We start from the raw sequence: 25,729 nt of genomic DNA on the forward strand, positions 1-25,729 counted from the left end.
CGTTACCCCCGGTCTGCACGTTGTTTCTCTTTCAGAAACACAGAGGACTGTTTGTATGAAGCGATCACAGACACGCTGCAAACGGTGTCCGCCAAAAGTCGAGTCCAGTGTCTATGGAGTGTCATTTTTATTTGTTATAGTTTGGGAAGATTGAAAATCGGTAGGGGAAGTCAGCTAAGTCGGTAGGCGGTAGAAACATGTCAAAAGCAGTAGACTACCGCCCAAATCGGTAGGGTTGGCAGGTATGTATTTGCATAGTTTTTGAAAGTGGGGCAAGTTTCTCCTAATACAAAGGTTCTGGGCCGTTGCAGCGTGTTTGCACGGGTCGACCACCGTACATTTCCACCCCCATACATAATTTGTGTCTTCTTAACGGGGAAGACTTTGACAGATTTGCCTTTTTTGCTCTGTGCAAGTTTCTGCTGTAGGCCCTGCTGCTGACAATGTCTTTGGATGCCACTTGATTGAATTTAAAGTGCACTAGACACAACAACTTAAGTGTACGCTGTGCTTTACATCCGTAGCCATAGAAGTTACAATCCTGACACCGTGTAGCAATTTTGGTACACTTATAAACTCTTTCCCCATGAGGACTGTCGAAGATTGGACAGCACAGCAAGTGTGACATTTTAAATGAATGTTGAATTCCACAGAAAAGACAGTCATAATCTTGGACTCAGACATATGTGCCTTCAGAGAGCCAGGCTTTGCCTATAAGTAATCCACACACTCATTCGCGGTGCACTGCCTTTGCAAGCGAAAACAGCTGTGAGGAGAAACAGTTATTTCGTTCCCCTCCTTTTTTGTTTCTTTTTAATTGACTTTTTAGCAAGGCTGTGTTCAAGTTGACCAGCTACACTCCTTCATTACCGGCCACCACTCACACACATGCCGTTTTCTTATTGGCTGATGTGGGGAAACTCATTAAAATTGTGTGTGTATGTAAAACGCTCCCAATTTCTGAATCAATGAGCTATGTGCAGAGGAGCATGAATGAACAACATGTTTCTATGCATGATAATGCCGACCCCTCTGTGTCTGTCAGGGGAGGTCAAACTACATAATGCATTCTGACAGAGATGAAATCACCCTCTTGTGCAAATTATTCCAAGCCTTTGTGAGAAAGCTACAATAGTCCAAGTGAGACCTTGGGGCTTCATTTGCAATGGTAGTCTACCAAATACTTGGTGGTTAGAATGAGGCAGAGGTGGGAGTAAGTCCTACATGTGCAAGTCATGAGCAAGTCCCAAGTCACTGTGATGAGAGTCAAGCAAGTCAAGTCAAGTCATACGATGAATAAGCCCAGTTTCCGCATTGAAATCAGTTAAAATACAGTGGTTATGAAAATGGATTCAACCCACACTATGATCTTCATTACAGTTAATCATTTGAAATCTAATTTAGACTGATGACAATCATATTAGACTCATATTAACCCTAGAACTGCAGACAATATAGCTAGGACTCAAAAAATCTGTTCAAAAAGGCAGAATTCCAGGTAAGAAAATCATACACAGCGATGCAAACACAGACCGGTGAAAAAAGAGAGAACTATTCGAAGCAGAAAAAAAACAGCGTCAAATATACCATCTGACAAAGGCCTGTGCTATAATGCTTCAATTAACTGGCTATTCTTTATAATATACTCAGATCAATAGGAGACAGAGATGTTAAGTTATAAATCAAGGGGTTTTATTATTATTTACAGCAGGGGTGGGAACTTAACGTGAAGAGACGTTACGCTCGTGTTGTGTTCAAGGAACCTGTCATTGGCCAGGAAAAACAGGCACTCACTTGTTCAATTATTTTGCGGTCTAGATTTCTTCTTCTTTTTTGAAGTGAGAAGTTGTCCGTCAGTCGGACTGACCCCAAAACGAAAACTCTTCGGTTCTCCACGAATTACACGAGTCACCCAAATCAGCGTTAAAAAAGCGGGAGGCACCGAAAAGCGACTAATTTGCATTTGCCATTACACATTTAATTTACATTTCTGTTAACACTAGAACCGCCAACAGCGTCAACGCCTACATAGATATCATTTTCAAATCATTTAATTTGTTCCTCTTCATAATTTCCTTATAAACTAAGTAGGACGATTTAAAACTCACTTTATTGGGTTAATTTAGAAATTGCTTCAGTTTATCATCATAACAGGAAGCCAAGTCTAACGTGGCTTAAACTTAACGTTAGCTTTCTAGCTAACACAACACATGCACGCACCTTTCTCTGTGGGATTTTTTGTAGTGACGAATGATGTTGTGGTGGTCGTGTCACTGATCTGTGTGCTGCAGACCCTGCATATCGCTGTTCTCTTCTTCTTACCTTCATCGACAAAATAATCCTTGAATCCAAACTTCACTATTTGTGCAGTAAAGCTAGCTGCTGCCATGTTAACTGACACTCCTGCCTTCTAGTGGGTTGCCAGGTTTGCGAGCACGGCGCTATAATCACGTTTTTCGAAAAAACTAAACGTAATATCTCACTACAAAAACAAACGCAAATATTTAATTTTAAACAGTCAAGTCCTTTCAAGTCATCTATCTCAAGCTTAAGTCAAGGCTGAAGTCGAATAGTCCATTTAGCTTAGGAACCTTCCTAAAGGAGTGAAATGACCCGGAAGTCCCTCAGTGGCAGCCATGATAAGTGCCGTTCGAATTCTCTAGAATGATGAGAATGATAGGAAAGGAGGTTTCAAACTTCCTTTATAACCTCCTTTAGCTTAGGAACCACTGGACCTCCCTAACCGGCAGGAGAAGCGAAAATGCTGCCCCACAATGCCTTGCAGCCGCAGCATTTGCCGTCACTCAACAGTCGGCCGTTCACGGAAACAACCGATTATGACGGAGAAATTATATCATGAAAGTTACGGTACTTATTAAGCATTTTAAAACGTAGGTGGTAAGTTGCCAAAGTGCTTTGTTTTGAACGTTCATCAGTATAATAATCACAAAGAGAAATATGAACGTTAGTTTTTACTGAAATTATCAAATAAAGTCAACATTTCAGTCTTTACTGAGCTGTGTGGGGTTTGTTCAACTTTTAAAAGATGTTTGAATGGTGATATACACAGTGATAGATGTTCAGGATTAACGTTTATAATAAATACATCTGTATTGATTTTAAGATCTTTAGTTCATACAATCATACGTATTGGGATCATTGGTATTAATGTGGACCGGAGGGAGAGGGAGACGAGCATAAGTTTCACTTTCCTTTTTTATTTCAATTCCAACTTTGGTCATGAAGAATATGTTTCTCTGTTGTCCACGTTCATAAAGCAAAGCAGCAGCATCAGAGCACGGAGCAGAGTCTCTGGATGAGTTCACAGGAGTCCCTCGTTCTTATTAAACATCCATGTTGTAGTCCGCTGTATAGAAAACTGTGGTTTCCATAGTTTCCCCACAGCAGCAGACGCACACAATGACGTCCGCTGGCGCATCATAAACACGTCGAATAGTGAAAGTGCATTCGGATTCTCTAAAGTACCGCAGTCTCTTCTCCTAAGTCCTTTTGAATTCTCCTATCCACTATCCCTTAACCTCGTGACGTTTCACTCAGAGGTCAAGGAATAGACGATAGGGTTAGAACTTAGGAGCTGATTTTTAAACTATCCGACTGCAGCCCAAGTCTCAAGTCATGAATACCAAGTCAAAGTCAAGTCAAGTATTTTATAAATGTTAGTCAAGCAAGTCTCAAGTCAAGTCATGTGACTCGAGTCCCCATCTCTGGAATGAGGCTTTCAGTGGATACTTTAATTCATCACATAGGCAATAGAAAATAAACATTGACATTCATTATGTAACTACAACATATTATTAATAATTAATAGTTAATTTATCTGAAGATTCTTCATATTTTACTTTATTAAAATGAAAAACCGAGCCATCTGCGAAAGTTCCACACAGCAATATCATAAGGTGTAAAATAAGTCCGGTTGTTGTGAGCTGACTAGATCAGAAAACATGGGATTCTCTCCGTTTTCATGGATGACGTTGGCCTAGCCATCGTAGCCAGTCTGACTTATCATTAACAGACATAAACATGCTAACAGTTATATTATTTTTTGAGATGTCTAGTATTTAGAATGCAATCAAAGATCATAATCTACGTTGTGGAACATTAACCAGGACTACATAAAGTTATTAGGTATTGAACATAGATGCTTTAAATAACTATGCTTGTTTCTATGATTGTGGCATTAGCCATTTCTGCCAGCATATCAGAATCAGAAGTATGCTTCACTATGACGCACCTTCTGATAGTCTTCATATGAAAACTTGTGAATGTATTATTTATGCCTGATACCTGGTATAAAAACAAAACTGACGTTGGCCTCTGATATAAGCGGCTCTCTGTTCTTGGTGCCAGAGTTGAACCAATGTTTGGTACAGAGAGCATCTACGCCTATGGTACCTCAACCCACTCCTTGAGAACTACCTTTTGAAAGGTGTAACATTTTAAATATTATCAAGCCAATCAGAACATATTTGGGCATTTTCACGAGAGGGCCTTTGAGAGACAGGTGCTGATACTGAGCTTCTGGGCATAGGGTGAGTACAGTAACATTCAGATGGATTGCATGGGAGAACACATTCGTTTTTTAAACATTGAATTCTCTGGTAGAAAGTCAAAATACAAGTGTGAACCTGAAATGAGCATCACATGTCACTTTCAACAAATAGCACTACATAAAAGACCCGAGTGTTTTATTCTTCATGAACTCCTATTTTCATTTGTAGGAGTGTGAAGGATCTTTTTAATCTTACCTACTGTATGACAGATTGAAGTGGCGTCAGCAAATCAAAAGTAGGAACACTTTTTGAACTTCAATAGCCCCAAAAATCCCTGCAGTGTCACACACTGCACACAGCACAACCTGGCTGCTCTGTTGCACTTTATGACACACAAGAGACTGGGAGTCATACTTTAAACATTATTCTAGCTTTCTGTACAGTTTTAACACTTCCTTTCCATCAGGCAGAGAACATTTCACACCACACCTGACACCACATATCTTTTTGACAAATACCATTGATGGGAGTATTTTCCCTTTAGCTAAGTGTCATTTATTTTCAAATTACTTTTTTCACTCACACACAGGCTTGATATACATGCACTAACAGAACCACATGCAGGACAGGAGAGTGGCAGAGTGAAGGGACAGCGAGTTAGCCGGCACCCAGAGCAGTTGGGGGTTCTATTTCGTCCCTACTGACCGCCAGAGGCGGTGCTTTAGCACTGGATATGTCCATCGCGCGCATGCGCAGCTCGAGTACCAATAACAACAAAGTCACCTGTGACCCACGTGACACCGGCTATATCAGCCGGTGTCGTCAGAGGATCTGTTCCTTTCATCTTCTCGCTGCGCGAGGGTACCGTGGCTACGTTTTTGTAGCCTACAGTGTTCAGGTTTGAACGTTTGATCTGAGGGATTTCTCTGTAAGCAGCTGGCCGCGTGCAGCTTCGTGACTGACAGTCGGAGCTACGGGTCGTTAACGCGTCCTCCGGGAGCTGCGCCGGCTGTGCAGAGCCTCGACAGACAGGTTGTGTCAGCTTGTTGCTGGTGATGGCTGTGTTCCCGCACCCTCTCCCAGCCAAGTTGTCCTGATTACCGTCTTATTTTTTGTGGCTTAGACTTTCTGGTGACGACAGTGTTCCCGCTTCCTCTCCCATAAAGTTGCCCTTATGCTCTTTTGAAAGTTCTGCTTGTGGCGTTGTGCCCGAGATATCATTAGCATTTGAGTCCCAGCTTTGGCAATTTACTATGGAAAGCCCAGCGTGTCATACTTTAAACCGTTTTTTGTTTAGATGCAGAGAGTAAGGTAAGTACTTTCTATTTCTTAGAATCTATTATCTGGTCTTAACATTTGTGTTCTGACTTGGTCGCTTGATTGTTAGCAGCAGCCGCTTGGCTAACACCTTGCTGTTGAGCTTAACTATTAACTCAGGGCAGTGCTCCCGCTCCCGGTAGCATAGGGTTTGATTGCAGTAGCACTAGATCGTGGTATTACTGCTCCTAGTACTAGACTCCTAGCACTAGGATGATATGCAGAGACAGGGTGGGAATTTCACGACGGCCACGACGGCCATGGCCTCCCGTGAGCGGGAGGGCGCTCCTTCTTCACTACAGACTATCGCGCCACCTAACCATTCCCCAAAATGTTTTTAATACGAGCGGTAACCGGCCAAGCGCCGTGCAAAAAACAATCTTCAAATAAAAGAAAGTCACCGGAGGAGTTAAAGGAGTGACAGGGAGTTGGCTGCAGTGCCGCGTCCTAAAACCCTTTTACAATCTATCGATTAGATTTATGATTCGACAATTATAAAAGTAGGGTAGACATGTGGAGATTATCCGGCTGAACAAAACGTGCATTTATCAAACAGGTTTGTTTTCCACAGACCTTATTTCCAGCTATTTTCCAAAACCCTGTGGAGAAATTCCATTGCTTTTTGTGGAGGGAACCAGCAGCTTACTTCCTGGTTTCAGGACGCGTCACTGCACCTCTCAATATGATGCCAGTATAAACAAGGTCTTCTGTCGGCTCTTTACATCAATGCCGACCTATGCTGACAAGTAAGTGAAGAGTAGACAATATAAAGGTATTGGCGAAATGTCCCAGTAGTTTAATGAAGGTTCTAATCAAATCAATTACATAGCCATTACATGTCTAACTCCTAATGACAGGAAGGCAGAAAGTGCATTATACAAATAATAATACTCATAATAATAGCAGACATTTTTTAACAATGACCACAATATCATTATTTTAATAAACCAAATATGAACAATTGAGGAAAATGAGGAAGAACTGATGATTAAAATGTTGTAGTACAAGTAGTAATGTAGTTAGTGCATAAATTATTGCAACAAATGTGTTAATTTTCTTCATTATTAGGCGATCTTTTTTTGGTGGACGAATGCTCCGGGCCAGTGGTTACAATGGTGGGGCCAGTGACAATACAATTTTACCCTTACTGTCTACCCCTGACTGACTTATGTGGTTTATGGCTGAACTTAACGTATACGTTTAAGAAACACTATTGCTATTCAGCCGTTTGTAAAACGACTGGTGTTGACGTTAGTGCTACACTTTTCAGTCATGTTGATTGACCAGCCTTTGTGCCCTGTCATGTGGCCTTTGTGCCCTTAAAAAAAATGTGAACGGGAAGGCCAAATGGCTTTGCCCCTAAAATGACGAAATTCCAAGCCTGTGCAGAGAACATCTTCACTGCGGGTGCTGTGTGCTCTGCATGTGCGGTTACTACTGTAACCAGGCACGGTTCTATGCGGGCTGTTCTCTTTCTTAGAAGCTAATTATCTGGTCTTAACATTGTGTTCTGACTTGGTTGCTTGATTGTTAGCAGCAGCCGCTTGGCTAACACCTTGCATGTACTGTTATACGTTTATGTTTACTGTATACGGCAGGAGGAGCAACTCTTGATTTTGCCCTGGCGGCACTAAAGGAGGTTATGCCCTCTAACCAGTGGCTGCCCCACTGGGTTGTCGATACCATCTCACAGGCTTACGGGGCCAGTGGCCGCCCCCTGCCATCAGGCTGAGATGCCACTCTACAAGGAGCATCTCAACATATTGGGCTGCCCTGAGAGGGGTGCCCCTGGAGACCATCTGCACCGCGGCATCGTGGGCGTCTTCTGGCGTCTTCTGGCACATTCTCCAGTGGTCATCAGGTCAATGTCACCACTCCCCATTCTTTGGGCGTGGTCCTTTTGCCGAGCTCCGCTGCTTCCAGTGGTGAGCAAGGGCTTGGATTCTTCATGACATTGTTGGTATAAGTCATCCAGTGCTTAAAGCACCGCCTCTGGCGGTCAGTAGGGACGAAATAGAACGATAGTTACGGCTGTAACTACGGTTCTATGAGTCCCGGATGACCGCCAGAGTTCCCTGTCACTCAGAATTATTGTGTGCTCGCGAGAAGATTCTGGGAACAGATCCTCTGACGACACCGGCTGATATAGCCGGTGTCACGTGGGTCACAGGTGACTTTGTTGTTATTGGTACTCGAGCTGCGCATGCGCGCAATGGACATATCCAGTGCTTAAAGCACCGCCTCTGGCGGTCATCCGGGACTCCTAGAACCGTAGTTACAGCCGTAACTATCGTCCTTTGCCTTGCTCAAGGGTACCTCAGCAGGTGAACTGGCACTTTTCCAACTCCCAGTCCACACTCCATATTTTCTTTGGTCAGATCAGGATGTGAACCGGTGACCCTTCAGTTCCCAGACTAAGTACCTACAGACTGAGCCACAGCCCCAGATAAACATGTTGCCATGTGTTACTGTTAGGAATGTGACACTAAGACTGGGACTCAAATGCAACGACTGGACACAAAAGTGGAAAAATACAACACTAACTATCCTTAGCTCTTCGTACAAACAAACAAAAAGTTCTCAGCTTGAAAAAAGGCTGGCTCTTGATAGGGCATGACACAAGAAAAACTGGCAAAGGACAAAGGGAGACCAGGACTGCTTCTCAATGTCAAGGAAGGATCCTTCAGAGCCACTATTTCAAGGATGCTAAGTCATCGAATCCCACCGAAGGACTGTTCCAATGTACAGGATCCTTGGAAATCTACCGAGGACTGAATCCTTCGTTGCAGAAAATGTCACGGCTGCTCATATCCTTGGCAGTCTTAAATGACCCACAATTCTTTGCGCACGGACCAATTTCCCAAACCTTTGGTGGAAAATGGCTGAATCCAAACAGTACACATGTAAATGTAAGTATGTTCAGTGGCGTAGTAAATGTGTTGGTAAATATGTTACATTTGTTATCTCCATAAATGTGTTCCGTGAAAGTAAAGCAAGTTTATAATGACCTAGGTACATCGTGAGGCAATTATTGGCTAATTATAGATGTCAGTATGCATGTGTTCACTTAAGTTCGCTAGCTCATCGATATAAAACCTATGAGCAGTAGCATGTGCAAAAGGTTGCTAGTTTATTACATACACCTGGCTAAATTCATACGTTCTAATATAACCGAGCTGTGATAAATGTCCCTCCTGTCCGAACAGGCACAGTTTATGTTGAAACCGTTCGAGAGAGTGGAAATTCATGTTTGTTGCCGGACTACAGCTAAGCTCAGTTTCTGTAATAAACAGGCAACAGAGTGTTTGGCCTGGTATTCAGTAATTACACACAGCATTATACATGCTGTTGTTTCTGGTGTTTGCTCAAGGGACTAAGGAACAGACGGAGGCATTTATACACCTCCGTGTTGAGCACCGGCACCTCTTCACGGGCGGGAGGGATACGGTCGCCAATGGTTATCAGTGAGAAGCAAGTGAGATTGTTTAGGTATAGTTCAAGATGTAATTTAATCGCTGCTTTCTCCTTCTTATCATTTACATAGGACAATTTTGGCAAAAATGGGGGTTGAGTGCAGGGTAACCCACGCCCAAGCCAAACAAAAATGGGACAATCTGAAAACCAAGTACAAGGTGGGAGAGGTTATATAGACATGATAATATGTAATATGTTTTCATATATTAATGCGTGTATATGTAATGTATGCATTTGGTCTTCACTGTTCAGGAATGCAAGTGTCCCACCCTCAGGAAAGGGCACTGAGGACGGCAAGCCGACGGCAGCGACTTGGCCCTGGTTTGTCCTAATGGATGAGGCATTAGGGCAGTCTGCGGCGGTCTCGCCCCCCTGCTTGATTGCCTCCATCCAAGAGGACAATACAGGGCCAAGCACTGCCCAGGAAGGTCAGAGAGGGCGAGAGGATGAGGAGGAGGAAAAAGACAAGGAGGACACGGAGAGACAGAGAGGAAGAGTCGGAGGAATGAAAAAGACGGAGAGAGAGGATCCCTTCCTTAGTGTCTTAAGGGAGGACATCCTCTATCAGAGAGAGGCAGAGGAGAGGAGAGCAGCAGAGGCCCGAGAAAGATCCGGAAGGTTCTTTGCTCTCTTAGAGCGTTTTGCACCAAAATAAATAATTCAATTAAAATTGAATTAAAATGAACCTTGTTTAAACTTTTCCTCTTTTGTTGATATTTGTGGTTTATGCTACAATATGCACCAATATGTGTAGAAAAGGTTTGCAGACATCAAGTATGATATGAATACAAATTGTATTATTGATTGGTGATGGTGATGTTATGATTTCCTTATGGCTGCTTATCCTCCAGGACTTGTTCAAGGCTGCAAATAGAAGGAGAAAGTTGAGTGTCAATTTAAGGCGGGGCCTTGCATATGACGCACACCTGCAAACTTGCTAGCCTGTTCCATTCTTCGTTCTCCGAATGCTAGGAAGGATTCTTGTCTAGCTTCTGAAGGACCTAACTCGGAAGGACATGTCCTACCAAGGAAGCGTCCTCGACTTTGAGAAACGGCTCTGGACTAAATATACAAGAGTTAATGGGACACAGGTGGCAACAATCATGGATGGGGCCGACAATCTCATTGGCGGGAAAACATACAATTGCAGGAAGTCAAGGGCTCTGAGACAAGACAGAAAGATACAAAAGAAGTACAAATGAAAACAGGAAGTGCAATGAAAGACAGTGCATAACGAGACTGGACTAAAGTTTAACATAACACGTGAACATTGAGACATGACTCAACTTTAAAAACTAAATCTAAACATGGAATATAATCTAAACACGAAACATATAACAAGACCTGATGGCTAACAAATGAAAAAGAGAACTAAACACGGCTAAATGAACAAACGTTATACCAGTATATTGGTTTGAGAGGGGCTTCAAATGGATCTTGTGTGTTGACTCATTTTTTTAAATGGTGTATCTTTTGTTGTACTCTTTGAGCTTTTGAGGCAATAGAAGAAGAAAAACATATCAAAAAGGGAATTGGAAATAGGCGTTTATAGATTACAGATTTATAGATGAAATAAAAAACAGATGATGGTTGATAGTAGCTGTAAACAGAGTCAAACTGGATAATTAAATACATATACATTTGCATTAAGACAGGGGTGACTATCTTGCCTCATGCAGGTTTCAGTAAGTAGCGATTTACCTAATTCAAATGACACTAAATATAATTTTACATGAACTCTCCCTCTTTTCGACAATTTACTGTACATTCTGATTAAGCAGTGGAGCAATTCCAGGTTTATGATTAATGTAAAATGAGCTTTGTGTGCTGTAAACACAGACTACTGCTTAGCAAGTGCTAAATATCCAAGAATCATATTTTATTTACCAACAAGCCTGAAACAGATGCCAGTGTTCCAAAAAGAAATCTAATTTGGGGATTTCTTTTCAAGAAGTGATGCTTAGAAGTTGTTTATTCCCTTTTTTATTCTCTCCTTCCTGTCCTTCCGTTTGGCTTATTTACCTGGTTTAGCTGCCACAAGACTGGCGGATTATCAAGCACCCCGAGGGGGAGGTTGGTCACTTCGCAGAGGACTTCGTTGGGGACTGAGCCGATGTTATCGTTCCCTCTGAAGTCTGGGCTCTCCCTTTAAACACACTTTATCTTCACATCTCTGCACTCGCCTGTAAATGGAGCAACACACAGGGGCTGAAGCGAGTTCACAATAAGAAGGTGCCCGAGCCACTTGTGAAGCATCCTTAATTTGTCATTTTGTAAACCCCATCCATCCTTCCAGTGGGCTCATGGAGAGAGAGCTTGAAATAATGGGAAGTGATGAGGGGCCGACATTGAAAAATGACCAGAGTCAAAATGTCACCCGGCCCCCTGAAGTGCTGGAGATGTCAAGAACAAGATGAATGAAGGAAAGAGACGCTAAGCGTCCCACGCTAGCTGGATCCCAGCTGAGGAGGAAGCGAGGCAGAGAAGACTGACAGACTTCAAGGGAGTTCAGAGAGACCTTCCCGCTTCTGTCGTGTCCCTCTAGCCCTTTCCTGCCAAGGCTTGAAATAGCAATTGTTTGACACTTGGCTCCTGGGGGCCGGGGCTGCTATAAGCGAGGGTTGAAATGCGATGCTTTCTGCCATGTGCACTGAGACTGTTGTTGTTGTTGTTGTTTAGCTGCAGAGGGATCAGAAGCAAGGACTCTGTATACCCAAAGGATACAGAGTGCAATGCCTTCTGGCTCGGCCTCACAAGCTCTTGATTTGAGTAGACAAGAGCTGCTGGGGAGGTTTGAGGGATTAAAGAAGCCGAGGGACAGAAGTGACGGGAGCCTGAAGAACAGACACGGAGTCTATATGCTGTGTCAGCACTCAGACATATGGAGCTCAGGGCTGAGTGTGAAGTGACACTTAGAAAGAGGACGGGTGTCTGTGGCTAGCAAGACCACGGATATCATGTTTGTGCAGGTTCTCTTAACATTACATAGAAACTACGGACCCCAGGGAATCAATTATAACAATTCTATAGGTCGAACATTCTGTTGCTACAGTTGAGAACATAACACACTGTTATAGTTTCTCAACCAGCTGCTGATTGTGTTTTTAGTTCTAGACCCATCCACTGAAAATAGAAATATATAGACAAAGGGTACTATATACATTTAAAAAAAAAAAATGAAACATGTATGGAGATTAGATATTGCATAGTTGAAGTATGTAAGTGCAATATGTTCAGGGTTAGAGTAAGTGAGAAAGCAAAAATAAAGCTCATGTGACATCTTTTCACATGATAGGGCAGAAGGATCTCCAGAGTGCTCTCCATTGACATGCTGTCTCCTGCAGAACAGCATGATGTCAACTCTCAAGTCATGTTGGCCCCCTCACACATGCCTGCACAGAAACGTTTACAATAAGCTCTGCATTCGTAGCCCTGATCTAACTTTTTTTTTAATATCCTTTTCTTTTCATAGCCTCAGAGGATTAATCAGAGGCTTTTAAAATGCTCTTTCTCCTCCCTTTGACCTGAATGCAGCTGCAGCCTTCCTTCCCCTTTTGTAAAGACTGCCATGAGAGCACATCAAACACATGCCCTCTGCACCCGAGGCAATGAAAAATAAATCAACACACAGATGAATAAGTAATCACAAAGCACAGGGAAAAACAAGGAACTTGTAAAATGTGTGCGAAAAACACAATTATCTGAACGATTCTTATGTTTTTCTGCCTTCTGTGTGTGTGATAATCCAACGAGTATTTTGGGAAACATGTCGGTTTCCGGGTCCCAGATCTCATTAGATGTATGTAGATGTGTGTTCCTTCTTTATGATCAAACAAGATGTAAAAGGCTTCGGTGTGCTGGATTTGTCGATGGTATTGTTGGATATATTGTATGCATTGCTTCCTGAAGGCTCCTTGCATTTGAGCCAAAATAGAGAGCTGAAAACACCCCGCTGCTGCTTGGCTGCAGGAATAAAATCAGTGTTCTTTTTATCCTGCAAAGGAACCACCTTGATGTTTTGGAAAAAGCTTTCGAAAGCTCAGAGACATCATCCAGATGATCGCACCTGTGTGCACAGCTGTGTGGAACAGTATTTAATAGAGGAATAAACACAAAGGCTCTCATTCAGTTGGCAATAAGGTTATGTTTGAAATCCTATACAATGAGTAATCCCTTCAGTTTATAATGAATTACATGTAGAACTACTGCAGATGTTCAGAAATTAAACATATCAAATAAGGTAAGTCGTGCATCTTATTGCTTGATCCACTGAATCATGTTGATAGCGTACTGTGCCTAAAGGCCCGGACACACAAATCTGACACCAAAGAACTCACACGGATATGTTCCAGTGCGACACATGGCCATGGCCAAGACGCAGAGACGTGAGGCGACGCAACAGTCGGGGGTACGGACCCCCGACTGTTGTGTCGCCTCACGTCTCTGCGTCTTGGCCATGGCCATGTGTCGCACTGGAACATACCGCAAAGACTTCAGCCGACGGCCAAGAAGCACGTACGAACTGCGCATGCGTGAGTGGCAATAACTCTCCTTACCAGCAGGCGGCGGTAGTGTGTATTCGTCATTCAAAAGAGGCAACAACCGGAAGACAGACTGCGTGATAACCGAGAGAAGAAGAACAGACTGTGAGATATAAACAAACAACAAATATCGTGTGCGTTCCATTTTCACTCTACAACGAGAAGCACACGGGGCTTTCCCGAACCTGTGTCGAGAGCTGGAGTTAAATGAAATCTCAGATTTGCCTTCTTAATAGTTTGTTTGGATCCCTCACTTCCGTTTCGCTTCTCGTGCACTGATTCGCTAGCTGAACAGCCAATCAGAGTGATTTATTATGCCCCCAGCCTTTGGCCGACTGCCCACCAATTCGACAAAGGTGTCGGCACGGCTGAAAAGACATGACGTGCAGGACACACCAATCTGTCGCAACAGTCGGGGGTCTCTGCTTCGATCTCTCAGGCAAAAAGCACTTTCTTTCAAGATAAGATCCAATCTTCCTATTCCAATCCCCAAAAACTATTTTCCATCTTCTCCACCCTCTTGGACCCCCCCAAATCCCCTCCCCCCTCCTCACTTCTGTCAAGCGACTTTGTTAACCACTTTGAAAAAAAGGTTGATGATATTCGCTCTTCTTTTTCTGACTCACCTCTACTCACCACTGGGTCACCAGACCCTCCTTTCACCCACACACTGACCTCTTTTCCCCTCTCTCGCCAAGTGAGGTTCTTACCCTCATTACCTCTGCCCGCCCTACCACCTGTCCTCTCGACCCTATCCCTTAAAACCTCCTTCAGACTATCGCTCCTGATATTCTACCGTTTCTCACCCATTTCATCAACACTTCTCTAACTTCTGGTCACTTTCCAAACGGTCTCAAGGAGGCAAGAGTAAACCCGCTCCTAAAGAAACCCACTCTCAACCCGTCTGATGTTATAAATTACAGGCCTGTCTCTCTCCTCCCGTTCCTGTCTAAAACACTTGAACGCGCTGTCTTTAAACAACTCTCCTGTTATCTCCATCAGAAAAACCTTCTGGATCCGCACCAGTCTGGTTTCAAGGCAGGTCACTCCACAGAAACTGCTCTCATTGCTGTCACTGAGGAACTGCACACTGCTAAAGCAGCCTCCCTCTCCTCTGTCATCATCCTATTGGACCTGTCTGCTGCATTCGACACGGTGAACCATCAGATCCTCCTTCGCACTCTCCAAGAACTTCAGACTCTGCACTTTCCCTCCTCACCTCATACCTCAAAAGCCGCGTTCACACTGCGGTACTTTTCCCACAAAGGTTCATGCGAACTTAGTTCATGATCGCGTTCACACCAAAAAGAGCCGGTACTAAAAGTGGTTCATGCGAACCTTTTTACCCCCTCGAAAGTCACAATTGGACGCCACGGACACTGACGAAACAACACACTCTCACTCCCTAAGCGTCCAATAGCGACGTTTGGTCAGTGTCCGTGGCGTCCAATTGTGACGCTCCTAGGCTCCTTCAGCGTCATAAAGGGACGCAAATAGCTTTCAACTGATTGCAATGTATTCCCATCTGCGTCGGGATTTGACGCTCATGGAAGCACGGCATTCGTTTATGCCGGCTGCCCTTAAAGGCAATGTGAGCATCCATTCCCATTGGATAACGGAGCATTTTACACCCGGAAGTAAGTACTCCTCTTACTGTCGATTGATTTTACAGTGATATCTGCACTACTCATCGACTAAAAAACACCAGATTATCCTTGTTAATTACACAACATTGATTGGTTTAAATTGTGTGCAATGCTTTTGTATTTTTCCCCTTCGATTCGGAGAAACAAATATGTTTTCTGAGTAAAGGATGGCAGAAGACACTACACTACCCAGAATCCCCAGCTATCATTTGGCCTACACCATGTGCTCTGTTTGACAAACCCCGTTTTTTTCACCATTCATTCCGATGGCTGGCGTCTATGTCACGTGATCTTCAAATTTCTCCCTGCAGAAAAAGAAAACATGCCGAACTTCGTTTTATTCTGGGTGTAAAATGCCTATTTTAAAGTTAGTTTGGCCATTAAAATGCGTTTTGATGTCATTTGATGCGAGAAATATGAGTTGTTATTTCAGATTATGTGTGCAGTGGATGTACATGATCTTTAGTTTGCTAGTTATTACGAAGATTACTTCAGGAAATCGCGACGTTTTCATTGTTACCAAGGTGGTTGCTAGGGACGCTGCTGTCGATATTATTTCTGTTATGTTGTGTAACTGTTTAATGGTGTTATCTTTATTGCTACCCCCTTCCCCGTCAATGTATAGTGTTGGTCCACAGCCTAAACATATTAGTTTAACAAAATCCGCATCTAAAGATACGTTATTTCCCCCCTGTGCAATTCCAGGCTCACATCTCAGAGCACATCGTCATTAACAAATACCGGAAACAGACCAAAATAATAATAATACCTTATTCCGAGTGTGCTTGCTTTTCTCTTTGAAAGTCATCACATAACGGCATTGTAATACACGGTTCGGCTGCATTACATATTACATATCTGCCGTAGTTCTGTATTTATAGAGCCCTGATGAGAAGACAAACATGAGGAACTGATAACGTGACGTGGATCATAAATATATCAGCCATTAAACAACATCTTACATTTCTTTTCACACAATACGTCTCCTTGCAGTATCAACACTAATTCGGCTCACTTTTATATTTGATCCAGTTGGTAGATAGGCTGTATTTACACCATAAAGGTGCACAGATTATATAAAGGGACACCTGGTGGTTAAAGCATGTTATTGAATTTCAATATTTTTATTATTAGATATTAATACGATCCCTATAAAGTATATTCATTACTCGTTATTCTCTACTAATTGTTAATTAAAGACTGTATATAATGACTATTTTGCACATCCCTTTCAAGATTTCAAGATGTTCTAAGGTTTATTGACATATCATATAGGCCTACACAACTATGGTGTAGTTCTGCACTGAATGAAAAACTTGGGTCGCAGGTTCCTCAACAGTGCATTACAAGACATCTATCAATATTTGTGCATACCTCCAGCAATGTTAACTATGTTGAAGCACTTATTTTAACTGATATTATACATAATGTATTATACTCTTATAAGATGTATGTAGATATTTCATCTCCGGCCTTGTCAGGTATTGAACAATCAATAAATAAAGAACACAGAATTGTTGAATATAAAACACAGAATTTGTGTGATTATACTAAATGATTTTCAAATAAACACAACTGCATATTTAACTGTTACACATGCTGATGTAACGCAAATGTTCCAACTTGGGATCAATAAAGTATATCTTATCTTAAGCTGATCGATGGCTACTGCCATATTTTCAAAATGTGCCTCTGAACCTTGACAAGTGCATGTTTCAGGCTTATCAATTAATGTAATGTAATGTTATCACAGGGGTCACAAACATAAGACCAGCTGTTAAATAAAGCTCTTCTGACCTTAGCTGGCATGTGGGTATATATATTAATACTGCCCATAATGGGCACCATTTATTAATTATATGTTTTAAATGTGAGTGTTTCCTATCCCCTAAACCTCCAGGGATGTACACAGTTTAATACTGGCAACTTCTTATTATGGGAAATACGAAAACGTCTTTTAAAACTACAACTCCCAGTAGAGACGTGCCATAGAGAACATGTTGCGAAACAGAATAGCCAGCATGTGTAGTTCTGGGGACGGGGTGGGGGAGGGGGGACGCGGTGGACCCGTTCAAATCCAGTTTTGGACAGTCTGCCGTGGTTCCATCCCATTTCAAGTGCTGTTCGAGAATCGGCTTAACCCTCGGAGCACACTCTCCAATCACAGAGCTTGAGGACTATCACGGGTTTGTCAAGAGCACATGGTGTAGTCCAAACGATAGCTGGGGATTCTGGGTAGTGTAGTGTCTTCTTCCATCCTTTACTCCTGGGAATGGATGCTCACATTACCTTTAAGGGCAGCCGACATAAACGAATGCCGTGCTTCCATGAGCGTCAAATCCCGACGCAGATGGGAATACATTGCAATCAGTTGAAAGCTATTTGCGTCCCTTTATGACGCTGAAGGAGCCTAGGAGCGTCACAATTGGACGCCACGGACACTGACCAAACGTCGCTATTGGACACTTAGGGAGTGAGAGTGTGTTGGCATGTGCCATCGGACCTCTGCAGCTCATCCAGAATGCAGCGGCTCGTCTGGTCTTCAACCTTCCTAAATTTTCCCACACCACGCCACTCCTCCGCTCCCTTCACTGGCTTCCGGTAACTGCTAGAATTCACTTCAAGACACTGGTACTTGCGTACCATGCTGCGAATGGATCTGGCCCTTCCTACATCCAGGACATGGTTACACTGTACACCCCAGCGCGTGCTCTACGCTCTGCATCAGCCAAACGACTCGCTGCACCCTTACACACCTTCCGGCGCAGACTGAAAACTCATCTCTTTCGACTCCACCTCGAGCGATAGAATTACTAACAAAGAACTGCTAACAGAGCACTTATATACTAATAAAGGACTGCCTTATCTATAGCCAGTTGAGCAGCACTTGACATGTTTGGCTCTATGAAACCTGATGTTCTTATATGATTCTGTTTTCTTCAAGGTTGTGTCTTCCTGGTCGAATGTACTTATTGTAAGTTGCTTTGGATAAAAGCGTCAGCTAAATGCAATGTAATGTAATGTAATCTGAGTAGGGCGTGTCGACGCCCATCGATGGCCAAAATCGGTTTGGTGTGTCGCCTTAAGTACTATTTTAATGTACTTTACTTGGGTATTTCCATTTATTATTACTTTACAATTCTAATCCATTACATTTAAATGGAAAATGGTGTAACTTTACAGATTAATATTAAAATGTTAACATAATGTATTTCTAAATATTAAATCATTCAAATAGCTGTAATACGGTGGCAGACAGGTGCAAATGAGCGACAGCGCCCCAAGACACTGACGATGCAAATATACCAACACAAATGTGCGAAAAACACATACAAATGAAGAAACATCTTCTCTTACATGACAACACATGCGCAGCATTTAGAATTGTTTACCAACTTGGCGAAACATGCATAGCTTATTTAGTATTAATGCATAAGCAGACGCTGCATATGTGACCTGCTCCATCGAAATCAGTCGCATTGACCCGGAGACACATTTTGAGTTGTATACACAGTTGGAAAGAGGAGATTCCTAGCTTTGTAATGATATCAGGATTGTTTTTGTACTCCAAATATTAAGCAAAATATGTCACATTATATAATGACTCACGGAGTCATCATTTTGAGAAAAAGGCCTTTAAAGTTTCCTCTTCTCTGGAATCCATCGATCTGATTGATTATTAGCAAAGCAAATGATCAAAATACTACGGAGGGAAGATATTTTCGTTTGGATTACTGGTCTGGGGGAAGCTCACGAGTGTGTGTGTGTGTGTGTGTGTGTGTGTGTGTGTGTGTGTGTGTGTGTGTGTGTGTGTGTGTGTGTGTGTGTGTGTGTGTGTGTGTGTGTGTGTGTGTGTGTGTGTGTGTGTGTGTGTGTGTGTGTGTGTGTGTGTGCGTGTGTTTGCATTTGTGTGTATTGTGTTTGTTTCCCGGGGAAAACCCTCACGAGAAACACCGGCTGTTGTTGTGCCTGCTGTGACGTCAAGTTACTCCGTTCTCCGCTTGTAATTATGCCGTTACAAGCTTCAAAGTTGTATTTATCATCTGAATTTGCCGAAACAAGTTTAATATTCTAAAAGCCAAGACTTTGTTTATTTGAAATCAGATGAAAACAAACTGTAACGGACCCTGCCGTGTTATCTATGATTACTATACGCCTTACATTCATAATTTCAGCCGGAGGGAGGAGGAGTGAGTGGCCAGTGAGAGCTGTCATCTTCCCTTTACAAGCTTCAAAAATGTATTTATCGTGTGATTTTGGAAATAAAAGTTTCATATTCTGAAAGCCAAGACTTTGTTTGTTTAAAATCAAACAAAATACCCGAACCCCGAAAAACTATTTTTTTACGCAAATCCACGTTTATTTTGAAGTGAGCCGTTGCAATTGTAGACCTTCTGGAAATATAAAGTTTGCCAACCCAATTTTGGTGACATTTTTTTTAGCGTTTCTTTTATTTGTAATGTTTTGAATTTTCCACGTGTTGAGTGTACAGTGCTTTGAGTCAATGTTATGGATGTTTATCAAGTTGGGGAACATGTTTCTTTATTTCCATGTATTTGCGTTTGCACTTGTCAGCCACCGTAGATTGAGGTACATAAAGTCAAATAATCCAATTTATGCAAAAAGTAAAAAAATAAAGTCAGAAACATTAATATCTTTCTTAGCAAAACACTGTCCACAACAGGAAAATTCTACTTGAAGCAAAAATATTAAGAATCTAATAATACAATATATATCATACATCATATATGGAGGCAATTTTTCTGCAGAATGAGTACTTATACTTTGACATTTTGCTGATAATATGTGTGTAAAAGTACGATCTTGACTGTAGGACTTGTAATAGAGAATTCTGACATGAATGTGTTTGTACTTTTACTTAAAGGATCTAAATACTTCTTCCACCAATGCTGCTCAGCCATGTCAGTCAACTCCTTGTGCACATTAGGATCTGCATACAATGTTGACACAGAGGTCAATAATTCCCATCAAGGACACTTCTGTAATAGACTTGTATAACGCAAAAACAGTGGCTGTTAGTTTGCAAACAGTTTAGCATGGAGCAAGCATTCCTTGTGCTTTGATTCGATGCTAAGTGCTTCATCAATCACAATCCCAGACAGATCATTAGAGGCGTCTAGGATGACAAGAGCAGCCAACACATATACAGCAGATTGCTCTAGACCACCCCTCAAACCTTTAATTACGCCCGGGTTGGCAGTTATCAAAGACATGCAGTGATAAGTGATTCACTCAACAGTAGCCATTAGTTAAAGCAACGTGTTAGTGTCAAGTGTTTTAAATGACTTGCCTTGCACCATAGCACATCAGAAGCAAAGAAACATGTGTGTTTTCTGAATAACAAAAATAAGTCAAAGCCCTGTCGGCCAATAAGAAATCACAACACATTGTCGTTTTTATTAATAGTGCTTTATTTCAGCTGTTCTCTGCCTCAGATTTCAGAGGCAGACTGGGTAACCAGATGGTTGCTGGATAAAATTCCCAACACGCAACACGCTTCTAAAAAGGGTACTTGAAAAAAATGACGAAGATAATACTGGCTTGGGTTTATAAAATATGACTTGTTTTTGGTTGGTTCACCATTTGTTTTGATGTATAGTTGTGACATGTTATACATTTGACATATGTAGTCCCCAGAGGTTGAACCCTACTACTTTTGGTTGAAGTCAGGTTGACATTTGTCGCATAAAAGGCTATTTTCAACTAAACTGTGCTTTCCATGAAATGTGGTTCTGAAATGTATATCCCCTGACATGTACCAGTTGTGGTTATCCTCTCACCTTCCATATAGGGCCATCTTTAGACGGATAGAATGCAATGTGTCCAAACACTTTGTATATATTTGTGAAAAACATCCTATCCGCCTCAAATGTACAGTAAACATGAATAAACCAAAATGGTGAACCTGGTCCAGCATTAGTAAGTCATCTTGCTTATATAGCCACAGCCTCATAAGCAACATGTGTGTGTACACTTTTGTTGAAAACTAGCACCAGAAGCCATTGTGTTACCACATTTAGAATAACACAAGCAAACATACACTGTGGCAGCTTCATTTTTAGCATTGTATCAACAAGTCCCTTCAACAAAAAGGCCTGTAGAACTTTATGAGTCATATCATTGCATTGTTTGCAATGTTATAAGCTCCAGGCATTGTGCTGATAAAAAATATCCTTAGCCTTAAACAACCCGTTGCTCAGTTCAATTCCTACGAGTCCAACATGACTGTGAGCTGCAGTGCATCTGAGAACAGCAAGCATACTCAGTCAACTTTGCCTCAGATAAATAAAGGCTCTAAATGGGGATTTGCTCATGTAAGCAAAACATGCCCTTCTGTCCTTCCTTCCCACCTGCTTAATAGCAACACTGTGCTGCGCCAATGTAACACCTTGGGAGCAATCGGTAATGTGTGTGTGTGTGTGTGTGTGTGTGTGTGTGTGTGTGTGTGTGTGTGTGTGTGTGTGTGTGTGTGTGTGTGTGTGTGTGTGTGTGTGTGTGTGTGTGTGTGTGTGTGTGTGTGTGTGTGTGTGTGTGTGTGTGTGTGTGTGTGTGTGTGTGTGTGTGTGTGTGTGTGTGTGTGTGTGTGTGTGTGTGTGTGTGTGTGTGTGTGTGTGTGTGTGTGGGTTGTAGCAGTGGAGCATGGCTGCCTGTGCCGAGTCGCTCTCTTCCGGATGAGCGGCTCGCTGATACATACCGGAGCAGACAGGCGTCAGGCAGGGTCAGGAGGTAACTGTCACAGGCCCTCACCCTGACTGCACCACAGAGGAGAGGCTAGGAAGAGCCTGTCTGGCCCACACATCCTCACACTGTTCCCCCATGAGCTACTCCTGAGACCATGTGCCCCCTGGTGAGCAGAAGGGAGACACGTCCCTGAGAGATGAGTTATAAGGGATTCTCATCACCAGGGTTACTTTAATAATGTCATCTGTTACCTAATCTAAAGATCACAATATAAAAGCAACTTGACCTGATTATGTTCTGTTTTGGATAACCTCAATATCAAATGCAAAGCAAATAAATAAAAGAGAAAAGACAGATACATATGTTTTTAATGTATGTGTATTATTTAGGACAAAATAATAATGTGACCTTAGAAAAGAAGATATTTAGGATCAGAAATGTGTCCTCTTGTAGGATAAGCCTAAAATAGTTAACAAGTGCCGATTTACTTTAATACATTAATTAAACATAAAAAAAGTCTTTTAAAAATGAAAAATTAATCTGATTACGCTTTTCTTAATGTAACTGTAAGGGAATACAGTAACCTTTTTTTCGTATCCTGATGACGTAATCCCGTTACATGTAATCTGTTTCTTCCCAAGCCTGGGCATTAATCAGAACGTGTGTACATACAGGAAAATCACGCATTCCTAATTATAATGTAACACCCCAGGTCACTACACTATTTATATAAATATTCAAAGTATTCCTATGTAGCCCACAGCTATATCCCCCCCCCCAGTATCTGTTCCTGATACAGATCCAATGTAGCGTCAGCGACTACTCGCCTCAGGAGAGTTATAGTGCTTATTCCAGCAGACAGAGCGGCGGATCGCATGAATATCAGATCCCAGTGGAGCTGTAGCTTTGGCTGCTGTTTAAAGCCCAATCAATGAAAGAAACATGACCCATATCTATCTGTTGTGGACGGGATGACAGGCCGTTTCTGGGAAAACTGCATCCAAATCAGCAAAGAGATCATATGTGTGAACAACATTTACACGGAAATCTGTAAATGTTTTACAAGCATATGATTTAATGACTACATTTAACACCTGCGAAAACGTTTTTGCAGAGCAGCGGCAAAATGCATTCCCCTCATTGGAGCTTGCTGACTGTAGAGGTTTGACTTATTTAGCTGCAGGCGCAGGCTACCTTCAATGTCCAAAGCCATTAGTGATTCTTGTACTACTAAAGCGCTGCTGCAGGGTACCTATTTCCTTGCTTTAATGTCTACCTGCCACAACAGCAAATCAAAGGCTTATTCTAATGCCTCTGCCTGGCTTAGTATATTCCCGGAATAACAAAAAGTAAGAGCAGATTGGCTTTTGACAGCTAGAATGAAATGGAGAAAAAGAACATGCCACTTGTCTGGTACATTTGAAAGCAGAACCATTTATTATTAAGAACGAGATTATCAAACAAGAAAAAGAAGGGGAAAAAAGTTAATCGGTTCCATAAACTAGTTTTTGCTGCAACGTGATCACTTAAATGCTTCCAGCACAGAGAGAATGAGTTATTAAGCTTTGAGTTTCTTCCATTTCATCGCACGCCTCTAGTTACAGCTTTTCATAGTTGTTTGTCTAATCGTGTAAATATAGAACTGCTCTGCGGAAACCAAAGATCACAACAGTAGTTATTAAGAGGCGATTCAAAGGGGTTTTGAATGTCAGTTCTGTAAAGTGCTTTAGGCCCCCTTTTTGTCCTCATCACGGACAAAGTGGTGGCTCCCTTTGGTCCGATTGATCAGGGTCCCTTATTGCCAGTCGAAGGTGCGCCTCACCAGCCTGAAGAAGGTCCGGTTGTGCTCCTGCAGGTAGGAGCGAAGCTGCTGGAGGACGGTGCTGTTGACCGCCGGGTGAGGACGTCCCTTAGACTCGTGCAGACAGCGCTCCCGACCGTCACTCCGGATACAGTAAAACCCCTTGGTCTGGTTGAAGTAGAAGTTGGAGGATACTATCCTTGGGGGCAGGTTGAGGAAGTGCTCCACTCTCTGAAGCTCGGGCAAGGGGTCACGGATCAGAGCGTCCCCGTCCACGATGTGTATCTGTTCCAGGGGGAAGTAGCGCAGCCAGTTACGCATATGGACATCGTACAGGCTCCTCTGAATGGCCTTGTAGCGGATGTTGAGCGCTCCGTTGCGCACCAGCAGGTTCTCAATGGCTTGCACCGGCTTGTGGTTCTCCAGCCGGTTGAAGTACACCTGGGTGTAGTCGGATATGACGCGCTCGGCCGGGTCTCGCAATATCAGAAGCAGCTTTATGGAGGAGTTCATGGCGCAGATGCGTTCAGGTGCGAGGGCCGACGTAAAGTAACCTGGAGTCTTCTCCACGGTGATCTGTTGTGGGTACGAGTATGGCATCAACTCACGGTACCACTCAAAGCCCTTGGCATAGTTCTCATCCCAGTCGAAGAAGTGCACCTCCGTGGCGGCAGCAGCGACCTCAGGGTGTATGTCTAGCATCTCCAAGAGTGCTCTTGTGCCGCCCTTGCGTACTCCGATAATGATACTGTGTGGAGCTCTTTTACTTGTCCCTGGGGGTGAGTGTGAGGGTTCATCTGCAGAGATATTGAATGGTAGTCCAGGATCCAGGTCCACGGAGTCCAGCGTTATGTCATACCGATCCTGGACAAAGTCAGGTGGGGCAGCATACGTCTGGAGAACCAGAAGAAAGGCAGATGCCAGGAAACAAGCCATGGTGATGGTAAGAAGATTGGAAACGAGACAGAAGCAAACGGAGACAATGGTTTAGGCGTGGACCAGATCTGTCTTTCCGAGCTCAGTGATAACACGAGCAGTGAGAAGTGCCGTCTTTGTCAGCCATTGGATTTCTACTGGAGGAGGAGGAGAAATCATCGGCAGTCCACCGCACATCTGTAAGGAAGAACAAAAGAGAAAAGAGAAGAAAAGGCTTTCAGATTTCAGCCATATAAAGCAGAATGAATGTCTGTATTATACTGGAATGGCACTTTCCTCATTCCCCTGAAAAAGCCATCCAGCCCTAAATACAATCCATGTCTGTTAAAAGTGTATCATCTCAAAAGGATCATCTCAATTCATCTTTCTCTCAGTCTCTTTTCATATTCCAATCGGCTTTCTCCTCTAACTCTATATAGTCACTTTCAATTGATAGTGTAATTTCCCTGGTTGGATAACATTTAGGCAGACACCTTGTTAGAGAAGTGTCTGAGATATGCGAGTATGGCTGGAGGCCAGAAGAACAGGGCGCTCTGTTTTCCTTTACCGGGTCAAAACCCACATTTTAATCGATACCCCTCTGGAGCATCGACATCAAGGCCTTCGGAGAGACTTATAAAGACACATTTATTGCTGGGAATCAGATGACTTCTCATTTCTTAGTGACTTTGATTTCCATTACGTGCCAAGAAAGATCAATACTAGGGCAATACAAGTCAGCAAACATGTAGAGAAGGCTTTAGAGCAGGGGTGTCAAACTCAAGGCCCGGGGGCCAAATCCGGCCCGCGACTTCATTTTAT

At 42.7% G+C, this 25,729-nt stretch overlaps 1 protein-coding gene across 3 annotated transcripts in view; it reads right to left on the reverse strand.

Moving 5' to 3' along the window:
- Nucleotides 1-23,605: 23,605 nt before the first annotated feature.
- hs3st1l1 (heparan sulfate (glucosamine) 3-O-sulfotransferase 1-like1) overlaps nt 23,606-25,729 on the reverse strand; it is a 42,945-nt gene continuing 40,821 nt past the window's right edge. For all 3 annotated transcript variants that reach the window (XM_034101217.1, XM_034101219.1, XM_034101218.2), the window contains exon 2: nt 23,606-25,105. In XM_034101217.1, the coding sequence (XP_033957108.1) occupies nt 23,987-24,928 (942 nt within the window). In that variant the 5' untranslated portion in view covers nt 24,929-25,105 and the 3' untranslated portion in view covers nt 23,606-23,986. The remainder of the gene's footprint in view (nt 25,106-25,729) is intronic.

Source organism: Pseudochaenichthys georgianus, chromosome 15 (assembly GCF_902827115.2).
Source record: "Pseudochaenichthys georgianus chromosome 15, fPseGeo1.2, whole genome shotgun sequence".
NCBI lineage: Eukaryota > Metazoa > Chordata > Actinopteri > Perciformes > Channichthyidae > Pseudochaenichthys > Pseudochaenichthys georgianus.